At 38.2% G+C, this 14,198-nt stretch overlaps 1 protein-coding gene across 1 annotated transcript; it reads right to left on the minus strand.

Annotated features, from left to right (window-relative positions):
- Positions 1 to 439: 439 nt before the first annotated feature.
- Positions 440 to 11,366, minus strand: LOC592236 (tartrate-resistant acid phosphatase type 5). The gene is made up of 6 exons (XM_030996776.1): positions 10,890 to 11,366; positions 6,844 to 7,040; positions 5,010 to 5,134; positions 3,173 to 3,361; positions 2,394 to 2,541; positions 440 to 2,036 (listed from the first exon to the last, which is right to left on the minus strand). The coding sequence occupies exons 1-6, from the start codon at positions 11,137 to 11,139 to the stop codon at positions 1,788 to 1,790; spliced, it is 1,158 nt and encodes a 385-aa protein (XP_030852636.1). The 5' UTR covers positions 11,140 to 11,366; the 3' UTR covers positions 440 to 1,787.
- Positions 11,367 to 14,198: the final 2,832 nt, after the last annotated feature.

Consider the following 14,198-nt stretch of genomic DNA (forward strand, 5'->3'; position numbering starts at 1 on the left):
GTCTGTCTGTCTGTCAAACTTGTACACCATAATTTGATAAAATAATATTTTCGATATCAATTTATGGTCACCGTCACTGATACATGTACCCGCAATTGACGGTCATCGTCATTTAAACATGTACTATCAATTAACGGTCATCGTCACTTATACACGTACTTAATACATACTCGATAAAACAATCCACAAAAAAACCCTTGAGGTCCCACTCTATTTATATCCATGGATCTTTGTGAGTTATTAATAAGCATGTTCCCTTTTGCACGAAATCTGATCTGAACTGTATATACTGTGAATCTAAGAACCACTCTTTGACTAGCAATACATTAAGCCTCGGTCACAAATGCCATTACGAACTGCTACGAACGCCGTACGAACGATTTTCAGACAATGGAAATTAGGGAAGACAATGGAAAAACAGGGAGATTCGTACGAAATTATCGTTCGTACGAACCTTTGTGACCGTAGCATATATTGATTGAAAATAATTATTAAAATGCAGCAGCGTTAGGCAGTCTTAAATCACGTTAGTACGAGTCTCTGTCGTCGGTTAGGAAAAGACATCGAGTCATCGTAATATATGTAAGGTTATACATTAAAAAATACATGTAGTCGATAAAAATCACCGAAATTCATTGTCGTCTACAGAAATTGTCAATAACACCCCTTGTATAGGTAAGATGAAATTCAATTACCATTTCAAAAGGTAAACTCAATAAAATGAAGAAAGGTAAGTTGAACAGCAAAATAAGGTGACAACTTTTAGAAGTCTTAAAAGAAAATAGAAGGACAGAACACAGTCGCGATTAAATGATATAACGCAGCATTTGTTTGTTGAATATTATTCTTTTATACCAAAGGTAAAGCAAGATTCATGTTTAAAATCATTCTTACACTCTTTTCTTTCAGGACAGATATATAAATCTATTTGTGCACACAAATCACACAGTTATTTTGCCAAAATCACGTTTTGCAAGTAGTTATCTTTCATAAAGTACATAATGATATTATTATCTATATTCCAGGCATAAATAAAAATGCCGTTCAAACACAATTTAAACATTATCTTTTACGTTGTGATAATAAGAGGGAAGAGGGAAGAGGGAGGGAGAGAGAGAGAGAGAGAGAGAGAGAGAGAGAGAGAGAGAGAGAGAGAGAGAGAGAGTGGGGCAGACAGAGGGGGCAATTCTTGATTTAAAATGTCCTGTTTAAAAATGAAGTGAAAAACCCAAGCGTAAGTAAATACATTTGAAAAGGAAAAAGACAAACATATATACTGGACTGAATGGAATAAAAATGTTTGCAACCCCCCTCTCCCTTTGAAGAAAACTATAGCACCAATGAAAACGCTTTTATTAGAAGTCTGGAAAGACATTAAGCTTAACCAACTGCAGGCATATTAGGAGGTCGGCAGTCGCTCAGGACGCCATTAACCACATGGATGGCGTTGTCGAGATTCTAAGGCCATCCCGCTCGTCTTTCGCATCGATGGTCGTCCAAGACATCATCACCTAAGTCATGCACGGCGACGTCGTGATCATGGTGTTGTTGCTGCTGATGTTGATGTTGTTGGTGATAGTGACGATGAGTACGACGACGATGATGATGATGATGATCACCTGTGGTCGACTGCGAGTCTGCGACATCATTACCTAATCCTACCCTGGGCCCACACGCCGTTCGCACCCGTGATCGACCGTGCGTGGCTACCTTGTTCCGCGCGCTTATGTCGTGGTCGTTTAAATATACCACAAGTCTTTTTGTATATGTGATCGGCTGGGACATCATTATCTGATCCTACGCGGGGATATGGTGGTCGTATGGAAATCCCACACGTCTTTCGCGTCGGTGAAGGCGACCGTCAATCGTTCGGCCGTCGCCTCGGCGTATAAGAAGCCGCCTTTCCGTTGAATGTTGCCCATGTGGAAGTGTTGCCATTCGGGTGGGACAGAGAAACGATAGGTCCGACCCGGGTCGATCTTCGATCCAGCACCGCTGATGAAATACTCTACCGGCGATCCTGGCTCGTGGATATGCTGTATGAAAGAAAACAATTATTGTTAGTCAAGTTTATTACTTTTCTAACCAAAGGTTTTAACCCTTCCAACAAACTTGTGAATTCCTTAACTTTAAAGACTTTTATTTTCCACACTGAGATGTCGCCCCCATTGAACAGAGTGGATACATTCAAAGAGGGAACTCTTGCTCATTTTTTTTTTTATCTCTTTACTCTAGTATAATAATTTCCATTAAATTATTGTTATGCTATCCTTCTCTTTGTGATTATCAGTTCAATCATTTCTCATGTTCTGTTATCTGTATGATTTGGGTGTTATTGTAATGAAAAAAGCGTATGTGTAGGCATGAAAAGACTGGTATAAAAAAATCGTTACCTGTAGGTTGTGGTCGTGGCCAGCAAAGTATGCAGAGACGTTATATTGCTTGAGGAGCGGTTCCAGTCTCTCTACTAGACACCGGGTTGGACCATGTGAACCCATCGATCTCACGGGATAGTGGCCTGCTACTATCACATAGTTCGCTCTGTAAGAAGAAACAGAAATTTCCATTAATATTTCAATACTTGAGTGGATCAATACACTATGTATGCCGCTGTTCTACCGGTATATCCCGTTGTATATAACTGCCTGTAACATTATTGGTAGGTGATTCGCACATCTGAATATGACAGGATTGTTCTACACTGTTATTTTTAAGTTTGAGTCAAGACCAATACGATTTTTTGACAATTCTATAGTCAATACGTTGTGTTTCATAGTCTAATCAGGGAGATGTTTCATATCCCTGGTCTAATACCTATTATCCATAAAGATTTCGATGTAAAATAAAAGTCTAAACTGCCCTAACGAATGGATGTAACGATTCATTCAGTGTAATGTTCCTTGTTTAGGTATTAAATTACGGTCAGATGAGAATCCAGGGGCCCGCCTTAGGGTCCTCAACTCAAGATTGAAATGTTGGTACACTATTGATTGTCCATATCAAACATGTTCGGATTATTCAAGATGTCATCGTCATCTACCATACACTCAAAAGGTAGAGAGAAAAAAAAAGACTTTTGAAATTGCATAAAGTTGATATCTCGAAAACTTTATTGTGTTTTAAAAGTATTTTCTTCTGTTGATAAATCAAAAACGAAGTGGATTTTCCTTACTCTTTGGTTGCGTTAAGCTGATGTTCCAGCCAGATCCATTGGTCCTCGGCAGCCGAGACATTCCATGGGCCCGTAGGGGGCGTCCCCATGCCACATAGTAGCATGGTATCTATCACTACCATGAAGAGCTTGGCATCGGGACTGTCAGATATCCGGAATTCCTTGGTGTAATACAAGCTCGGGAAATGCCTGTAAAGGATCGATTGTTTTTTTGTTTTTTTTAAATATTTGATTGATTGATTAATTTAGAAAACCCACTGATTATCGATTAATTACAGGACAAAAGGTGAATGGGACGATTTTAACAAATAAATGTTGATAATAGTTCACATTGATTAAAGGGGCACGTTCCCGCCAGTGTAGTTATCAGAACATGCCATCTTCGTAAGAGCCGTATTCTGTTGGTGTCAATATGCAGCTATAGCACCGTCCGCTAACGCGTACGTATTTTGAACGCCCTCTGGAATACGGGGAACATGCCCCTTTAACAAACAGACAACGATTTATTCGAACTATATCTATTCATTGATTACTTATTCACACGAATTACGAGAGAGAATTGGTTACGAGCCAATTGATGGTGTCTAGCAAACACTATTAAAAAACCACCAAAACAAATTTAGGAAATAAATGTACATGTACTTCCCCAAAACGTAATTTGTATTTTTATGACTGCTGCACTTTTCCATTATAGTACAATGAACTTCATTGTATAATAGCCTATACCACTCATAGCAGGAAAGAGTGTGGGCTGTGATAGAAACATGAATCTGATAATGGAATATCACTTACTCGCCATAATTGATATACATGGATTATTATAGGAGGATCAAGGAGACCAAAAATGCCCCCTCCCCAACAAATCTATTCCTAAAAATATTTTATAGGGCAAAAACGTATATCAAAACTGAATTAATTTATTGATATGAATGGATAGAGGCTATGCATGACATGAGTCTGTAAGAATCCACGGGACTGTGAAGTGGCCCTCCTATCAAGATAAACATTCTGTTAAGCAAACTAATGAAATTTCAGCCCCCCCCCCCTTCCCCCATTTAAAAAAAAGACTTTTGTGAGGGCCGCTTGGGATTTCCTCGGGAAACTTAATTCTAGTGGTAATTTTTTCTCTTCTGCTTCTTCTTAATACCCCTCCTCCCCCCCCCCCCATTTTCCATTACCCCCCCCCCCCCCACCCCCTCGCGGAAACCCTTTGGGATCATGTTCCTCAGGTGAAATCGATATCGATAGAATTAGCGCCCCTTTCTCGCTATTCAATATCCGCTATTTGGTATATCAATCTGAATTTTCTGGAGGCCAACTATATGTTAATCGCACGTGCGGTATTAATCAGGACGTCCATGTAATATCCTCTACCGTTTATCTAATGGATAACTTCTACCGGTGTCGACTTTATTAATTAGTGAAAATATTGACAGTTAACAATACACACAACAAATTGAAAGGAGTTTTTGATTGTGACGTTGATTATTACGATAGCCGTATAGTGCGAGTGAAGAAAATGATTTCTCGAGGGTGATGATAATTATAATTGTCATAATCATTTCTAAAGCACAGACTGACATCCGTGTAGGCCAACTGTGCACTACTCCCAAGTTATGTGACAAGCAAAGCAAGGTCATCATTTCAAATAGCGTCATATTTTTGGGCTTATATTTGACGTTCATAAGGGGGCACGGAACGGTTGTGCTAGCCCCCCCCCCCCCCCCTCGTAAATCCGCAATTTTGTGTCTGCTTATTGAAATCTTCATCTTACTTTTACACTTCGTAAATCCATATTACAAAAAATTGAGAAAATTAATCTGCTTTCAATTCTCACCATCTTTCTGATATTTTAGAGTATTCTATCTGTGCTGTGATGTTTCCGTCCCAGTCGTGATTACCAGGAACGATATACCAAGGGACCTGTAAGGACTCGGCTGTGTAGACATCTTCAAATGTTTGCTGTCAAGATATAAAATGAAATAAGAGTTGTTGTATTACACAATTAAAGCTTGAAAAAGCTGTATTAGTCGTCTTGTATTCTACCATCTTCTTCGTTAAAAAAAAGAAATGAGCGGTCTTTCATCACACCGTAAAATAATAATAATAATTATAATGCAGAAATATAATGCGCAACATATCCACCCATGATTTTTTTTTCTTTTTTAAATCTTTATAAAGTTTTAATGGTGAGAAAACACAATGATTTACAGAATATGAGTTACATTTTTTCCAGAAAAAATAAATGAATAATCATATTGTTTTACACTTACAATCATGTTGTTTCACATTTCAGTGTAACATTAAACAAAATATAGCATGATTCTTCTATATACCCCGGCCGCACAGACGATACGACCATCAAATCGACACAAAATGGTTAGAGAGAGGCTAAGAAGTAAAGAACATTGATAGCCCCCCCCCCCCACCACCATCGGTCCGTAGTCGGCTCGGCGGCCGGGACATAACGCACGATATACTCTGACCTTTTCTATTACACAAGAGAACATCAAATACACCACAACATGAAAAATAAAATTGTGTAACAAAAACAAACAAATCTATCCCTTGAAACGTTTTGTACATATACATTTTATCATTACGCAACGCAGAAATACTGGTTGATGTTTTGCCATTTCGCCATATGCTTCTCAAATTTATTTTTCTTTTTTTGCAATATCTTCTGCGGTGGATTTATAAGACAAAATATAATTACTAAATTGTTTCAAACTAGGCGTATATAATCTCTTGATGTTTACAACGTAAAATGAACTGTTTACCGAGTAAAGTAAGAAATTTAAAAGCTAATGTGGTTTGACTTCTTGGTTCAGTAATTCCATATGGTAATTCTATAATGTGCTCAATCCCATATGGTGCTTAAGGCGCTTACGATAAACAGATTTTATTTTATTTGATTTTATTTTCTTCTGCATTCATATAAGCATACAGTTTTTGGATAACAATAATAATATAAAGTACAATAACTATTTTTCTGACAATGAATAATAAATAAGCAAATACATATAAATATAAATTGTTATTTTCAAAAACGAAATGATAAACTGTCATAAATACTAAATTTCCTCAAACATTATAAAACATTATAAAATTATTTGCGGAAGAAGGACTGTCATTGTAAGCAGATTACTTGATAATACGACAACCCCAGACAAAACTCATGAAATATATCAACAGATTAAATGTAATGGCAAAAATACTCTGAAAGTACTTACAATAAAACAATCAGAGAGGGGAGAGGGGCCTGTGAGAAATATGTTGTATTTGTGGAGTCATTTTGTTTGTTTCTAAATATATATAAAAAAATACAGATAATTTTTATGTCCAAAAGACCTTGGATGTTTATCTCGTCAAAATCTCCAAAATGATTCTCTACAACGTGTATGGAGGAGACAAGCATAATGACATACATTTTATTTCAATATCTCTTTCCGCATAGAAGACAAATATCACAGGTCAGGACCCCGTTTCACAAAACTTTCATCAGTGGAAAATGATATTTTTTGTTATAAGCTACTGAAATCCTTGCTTTCGATTGGTTATCAGCAGATTTGTCACCGATTTTTGTCATTTGTCATTGTAAAAAGGCTTTGTGAAGCAGGCCCCAGGGGTGAGTCGTTGATTATTCCATCGAATACCAACTATATACTTACTCGAAATCGTGGATCATGGACGTCTTTCACTCCGTTTTCGTAGAAATTATCGCCGAGTTCGACGATGAAGTCGGCTTTGAAGTTATCTGCGACCTTGCCTGCAGCCCAAGCAACGTCCTCTTGATCGTCCGTGGTATAAGGGGGTTCACCAAGGCCTCCTATGTCACCCAGGACTAGGAAACGAACCTCAGATCCAACTGAGTGGAAGAAAGACGTTATCGTGATCATTATCAATGTTATGAATATGCAAATACATTGCACCTTTAATACTTATGTTTTCTGCTTGAGATCAGAGCTCGTAGTATTTTGACTTTGTGCTCATTGCTACTATTTGTTTAAAGAATATATTCGTTTAAGTTGATTAGTGATGTTATGTTGACTACAAAGTTTCTTTGATTATTTGAGTTAATAATATTTCTTTACTATATTAATGTATGACGTAATATACTCCTCTAACCAACCTAAGCTAAGCTATTATGCATATGATATAATAATAACAACAATATTAATAATGACAATAACAATAAAGATAATAATAATGATTATAATGATGATAATAATAATAATAATAATAATAATAATAATAATAGTAACGATAATTATAGTAATCATGATAGTAGTAGTATCAATAATGATGAGAAGAATGACAAGAAGAAGAAGAAGAAGAAGAAGAAGAAGAAGAAGAAGAAGAAGAAGAAGAAGAAGAAGAAGAAGAAGAAGACGAAGAAGAAGAGAGAAGAATTGCAATGATAATAATATCAATAATAATAACAATAATAATGATTATAGTGTATATTAATATTTTAAGCCTTCTCCGTCTCCCCCATTATATTGGCCACTGTTATTTATGTTTATTCGTTGTTGTTTATTTGTTTATCTATTCTTTTTTATCAATCAAGAGCGAGTCAGTTTGATAAGAGGCCGGGATAATCCTGTTTTATCTGCGCTATATATACCGGTTGGTATAAGCAGGAGGAGATAGTGTAGTTGCATAATGATACCAGTGTCAATGTTCAATTACGTAATAAACCTGTAGCGTATTTAATACTAATTAGCAGACCAATTAGAAGAGTAATACACATGTTCCTTCCCGTGATCTACAGATAAATGCCCCTGAAAACAATAGTATATTTAACCCCTAAACCCCAATCGTATTCTGCCACCTCCCCCTTCCCATCTCTCTCTCTCTCTCTCTCTCTCTCTCTCTCTCTCTCTCTTTATGTCACTTACACTTTCCCGTAACGAGAATAGAAAGGAAGAGACCCGGGGAGGGGGATTTTTTGTGGGGGGGGGGGGGGGCGGGGGCGACAGTGGTGATGCTGATCTCTGACTTGACTTGATTTGTGTTATCTGCACAATCAGAAAGGGTGCGAAGTGAACAACTGGAATATAAAGCTTTCAACGCACCTGCCCAGTCATAAACCTTTCAATAGCAGATGATATATTTTTATATCATATATTTCATATCTTATATCTTATCACGCACACCACCTATATCATGACTGAAGAGGGTTTGGTAACGGGCGGTTTTGTATGAGAGAGAGGGAGAGGGGAAGAGAGAGAGAGAGAGAGAGGGGGGGAGACAGAGAGAGAGCCGAGAGAGAGAGAGAGAGAGAGAGAGAGAGAGAGAGAGAGAGGGGGGGGGGGGGGGAGGGGATGAAGAAAGGAAAAAAAGGACGGGGCTGCTGGTCGTTTGATTATGTTCGACTCTATTGTCCGTGGATTTTTGCTGATGTTGATCGCTTCATCACGTTTAACATTCATGAAAAGTGTATTATCAGTAAACTATGATCTAATTTACTTCCGAGTATTCAGTTCCGTAGGTGCTGAAAATATGACAAGGTATCTGCGCGCAAGAGCACCGCTTTAAACCACTGCATGAAGGGCGGGGGAGGGGGGGGGGTAATGTCATCCAACCGCAGAGTGAAGAAAGCGACACACTTAGTTTAAAATTCTGTTTTACGCTGCTGGTCAAGTTTTCTTTTTTCAAATTTCAGATTCATTGAAAATAAAAATAACAAAATCTCGAGGGGGACGGGGAAGGGGAAAATGAAGAAGAGGCACGAAGGAAAAAAATATGATATTGATTATTTGGGGACAAAATAAAAAGTAAAATACATAGATGGGAAAAACCGATTAAGACTTTAAAAAAAGGATAGATTCATGAATAAGAAAGAAGGTGCAGACGGGAATCGCGTAGAAAATGAGAGGGGCACAGAGCTAAAAAGATGGGAAGAGGACTTTAATATCAGACAGCAGAGCGAAGGAAATATGGCAGAGCTATCGAAATGTGTATTACAGTATATCAAGGACGTAATTAGTTTGTATGGACTATAGACATGACAGAAATCGAATCGCTCAATATCATTATGACCTAACCCTATAGGAATGAACAAAACAAATTTATCCTTCGTTTTGAGACCTCCTTTCGGGGTTTAGTAAGCTAAAATATCTCAAGGCTACGCTTTGAATTAAATTAGGGTAACCTTGTAAAAATCAGATCTCTAGAACAATGCGAATTTATCTTTTCTAATACTCAACGTCTCCAAAACACTTGAGACGTTTAATATCGAAAGATTGTTAAATGAATAGTAAATAAACTGACAGTGGCTTGGAGGGGGGGGGGGTGGTATCAGTCAACAATGACATAATAATTAGCAAGGCCTCTCGCTATAGGGGGTAGGAGGGGGTCCCATTGCTTTCCTTTTCTCGACCCTTTCTTATCTCTCTCTCCTTTTCTCTATTTATCTTCTTTTCTTGTTACCACCGTCATTCGATGAGAGAGAGAGAGGGGCACTTACCCCTGTGCCCTCTATAGCTACGACATTGTATATTGACACGCTTATTTACTCTTTGATAAACTCCTTGTCCGTATGGATAGCAGTGATATAACAATCATTGTACGTTAAATCAAATACTAACTGACATTGTAACCATCACAAAGACAATCAGATACTCCATAATGGTATACAAAGTCGCCCTTGATATTAATTCTCAAAGTAAATGGAATTACTCTATTTTTCTTCAGTTAATTCGTTAAACATCGACTCTCATAACGGGCAATCCTAACTATGTAATAAGTTCATATTTAGTATGGAAGAGAACAAAATGAGAGAAACAGAATGGCGAAGGTTTAAGATTAATCGGTTAAATGATAAGAGAGTTATGAATGTTTGAAATATGACATCACCGAATCTTTACGAATCTCAAATTTGGTCAATGGATTGTGACGTAGTCATCGACAACTCTCCCGCTTGGCGTGTACACACATATCATTGATTTCTATATTCTCCGAAGTGGCTTCTCCCTTGGGGCACTACTCAAAATAGATCTTTTAAAAAGAAAAGACCCACCTGAGTTATTCGTGATTTTTTTTTTTTTTTTTTTTTTTTTTTTTGGGGGGGGGGGGGGACATTTTAGTCATTATTTGTGTTGAAACTAATGGGAAAGTTGTCCGACACTACACCACAGTGACATCACCGATTCAGTCAAAATAAAGTGCCCATATACGTATAGTGATTACAACTTCAATAATTAATAACTGTCCTACTTTTTGTCCAATTTCGTAAACTTTCACCAGTCTGCTTCTCCTAGTGTTCTGCTTTCTTTTAGCATGTTTAAAATGCTTGAGACACAGAAGATACAGTCAAGAAAGCAACAATAAAAACATAGAGGGAAAAAGAAAGGGGGAGATTGCGAGAGGGAAAGGAAGATTGGAGAGGTGGTCAACTAGGAATTGTTACTGATCACCGTCTCATCACAAAAATAGGTCACATTTTTTTACAAGAAGCTTCATTGTTCAACATTACAACGAATTCAGAACAAAGGAACAACTTACTAAGAGACCTTACTCGTTGTCAACACCAACGTATCAAAAAAAGGTAGGAAAAGTAATAAAATACTGAGGAACAGCTCATCTGTGAATGTAGAATCATTAATAATTTTGGTTAAAAACTAAAGAAATATACTGATTAGCTTCATGAAAGCAGTGATAAGTAAAATTCAGTGTTAGCTGACAAAATTAGAATAAAAAAGAAATGTGTTACCTGGGTCCGCATACCACTGAGGGGGCTTAGTGACAGGGGCTCTTCTTAGGGCTGCCTCGGCCGGACGCGCTGGCTCAGGAATCTCTTCTGTCCCCTCCTCAACACTCTCATCTTGTGAGAAATATGGGGCACAGCCATGGCAAATATGGAGAAGAAAACAAGCAGTGAATATCCAAGAAAACATCGCCGCTCCAACGTTGCTCTGAGATCGACGACGAGGGTGTCGCGACGACGATGATGAGAATTTCATGATGACGTTTTGAGATGTAAAAAATACCGATAAACCGAGATGAATCTTTTTGTTTTCAGATCACAACTTTCGGGCTTGAGATTTATATGAAGACGATGTCACTCAGTGATTCGCTGTAATTTGGTTGAGGAAGCGCTCCTTTAAAAACATATTTTTTGTATTTTATTTGATGTTGGGCCCTAGTAAAAAAAAAAACTTGGAATAACCAAGCAGGCAGCTACAGACGATTCAACCACGGAAGGCTGAATGAAATTTCATTGACATAACGAGCGCTTTTATACCGTTCTGCCCTCAACGAGCTCGCGGGCTCGCGAGCGGATGCTACTGCGTAATTGTACATAGAGATATATCTGCGGCGTAGGCCAGCACAAAAATGGCGCTTGAGCCCCCCCCCCCCCCCCCCCCCCCCCCCCCCCCCCCACTAGCTTCCCGTAATAAGATCCTGTAATAACACAAAATTATATTCAACTTTACTACTTGTAGTGTGTCCAATCAAGCTGGTCTGACCTTCCTAATGTTGTTGTTCAAGTTTAATCTAGCGGTACCCTTCAGCTCATTTCTTATTTTCTTAATGGATTCATTAGACGTGGGTAAAAACTGGCGCCAATACAATTAAAGAAAAAGATAATTTGGGTCGGAAATATACCAACACTAGATACAATGGTTTGATAATATTGATCTTATATAACATTACGTAGGATTGAACATGAAATTAATCAAATTATATTCAAAACTGATAATCTATGGGAGAAAACACATGTCTGGCAATCACAACAAAGGATGGAGGATAGATAGATGGAAACGATTCAGAATTATTTTATTTCAAAATTTCAAAGACAATTATAAACATCCTGATAAAGTATCCATCGTGATACGATTCACAAATCAATGACATCGGATCTAAATTATGTTTATACTCGACAGCGCTTCAAGGCTATACGTCCTTGTTGCGAATGGATTTAGAATGCTGAATCATTTGGAACAGGTGAGCGATTGATGGAAAATAGCAAACACGTGTGTTTATTGGCAGGGGCGTAACCACGGGGGATATGGGACCCCCCCCCCCCCCCCCCAAAAAAAGAAAAAATAATAATTGGAGAAAACAAAAATAAGGGGAAAGAAAGATATTGGAAAGGGAACGTGGAAAAAAGACGCACCCCCCCCCTTCCGACACACACCCTCCCCACAAGGGTCTCGATTTTCGTTATTTCATCAAGCGAGTGAGATCGTGGTGCCTCCCCTCCCCCTCCTCCATGATTCTGTTACGCCCTAAATATCTATAGATACGCTACATCCCTGAACTTCGATAAATTGTTCTTTTTTACCAGATGACCCTTGCTCTCTCTTCCTTCAGTTTGACACTTTCGTCCGTCATCCTCATGCTCTACCTGACTAACGTAATTAAACCGTTTCGAAATTAATTACATCCCCCAAACGGCCACTCATTATTCTCTCCATTATGCTATGGCGATACCACAATCTGATTGACTGATAAAGACAGTTGTAAATAGTCACTCAAGTAGCTTCTAATTGTACTTGACTGGTTCTATTTACCTTTTGTGTTGTATGATTAATAAGATTATTCATTATCCAGGGGCGTGTTGAAATGTATTAAGGTGATTTTGAGATGCGTCGTTTATTGGTGAAAAAAGTTTGTCATCAATCGAAGTAGTCTTGGCACGCATGTTTCTTTTACGATGGCAAGAATAATTAACTATTCACAAGGCTAGAAACTAGAACACATGGATGTTGTCGTACTTCTTCCTCCTCCAGCTCCACCTCCTCCTTCTTCTCACTCTCCTACTCATTATCATCATCCCTTATCATCATCATCATCATCATCCTCAGATCATAATCTTTAATATCATCATCATTATCATCTTCATCATCATCGTCGTCATCTTCGTCATCGTTATCTTCGTCACCATCATCATCATCATTATCATCATAATCATTATCATAATCATTCTCGTCGTCATCATAACCATTATCGTTACCATCATTTGTAAATATAATATATCATTATTATTATCATCCTCATCATCATCGTCGTCTTCATTCAATATGATTTGACCTACAATAGCCAGCTAACATAACATGAGTATCAACCCGCCCCGGAAAGATTTGTCAACTGTCACAACACTCCTAACAGCCATAACGAAACAATAATACGTCACATCTCACACAAGACAGAAACTAGTCAAATCAGGCGTACACAAACGAATGTTTTATTGCCCTTTTCAACCGCCTCCCCCCCCCCCTGAAAAAAAACACAACAACAACCTATGTTTAATGAAGAATGTTTAATAAAGAAAATAAAATATGTATTTGTTTATTTAAATGGGATATAAATGCATAAAATCATCAAATTATTTCCGAGTTCTCACTGTTTTGAGGGGGGGGGGGGGGGGTTAACCCAAAAAAAGAAGATATCCGACCAACCGACCCAAGTTCTGGCACCTAAAGGCCGATACAACATCTTTTTTTTTTTAGGCCTCATGCATTATGGGTGAGTTTTGTCAAGGCTTGATGACGGAGACTACAGTCGCGTGCCGTGTCATTCATACACCGTCTCTTCGTCACGTGTATACGCATCGTCACAAAAGGCTTGACAGCAAACTTGATATTGAGATTTAAGAAGGTCACGTAACTCCTTACGTCATTATGAAGGTCGTATGGTGTTCACTAGAGTTCTGTGTCATGCTTTTGCTTTAACGGTATAAATTAAGACAGAAGTACATGTACAAGCCATCGCCTGATTGGCTTGAAAATGGGGAAATTCTGGTAATAATTTAAAGCCAAATGCATGATATAACCCCAGATTCTACAAATTAAAAGTTGTGATAACGCAGAGTGACAACTTAAAGGCCCACTGCACTACTCGTAGCTACTTGCGCCCTCTTACAACAAACAATGCCTAATCGGTGACCATTGGTCCCCCATGATCCTCTTTTTCTTATGTTAACTGAGAGCTGAGTTGATGAGATAACCACCTGTCCAGTGACCTTGCAGGGCGCTCTAATCCCTCCTGTAAACTATGGCAGAAGCTTAAAGTCCTT

The sequence above is a fragment of the Strongylocentrotus purpuratus genome, unplaced genomic scaffold (assembly GCF_000002235.5).
Source record: "Strongylocentrotus purpuratus isolate Spur 01 unplaced genomic scaffold, Spur_5.0 spur5_scaffold_3, whole genome shotgun sequence".
NCBI lineage: Eukaryota > Metazoa > Echinodermata > Echinoidea > Camarodonta > Strongylocentrotidae > Strongylocentrotus > Strongylocentrotus purpuratus.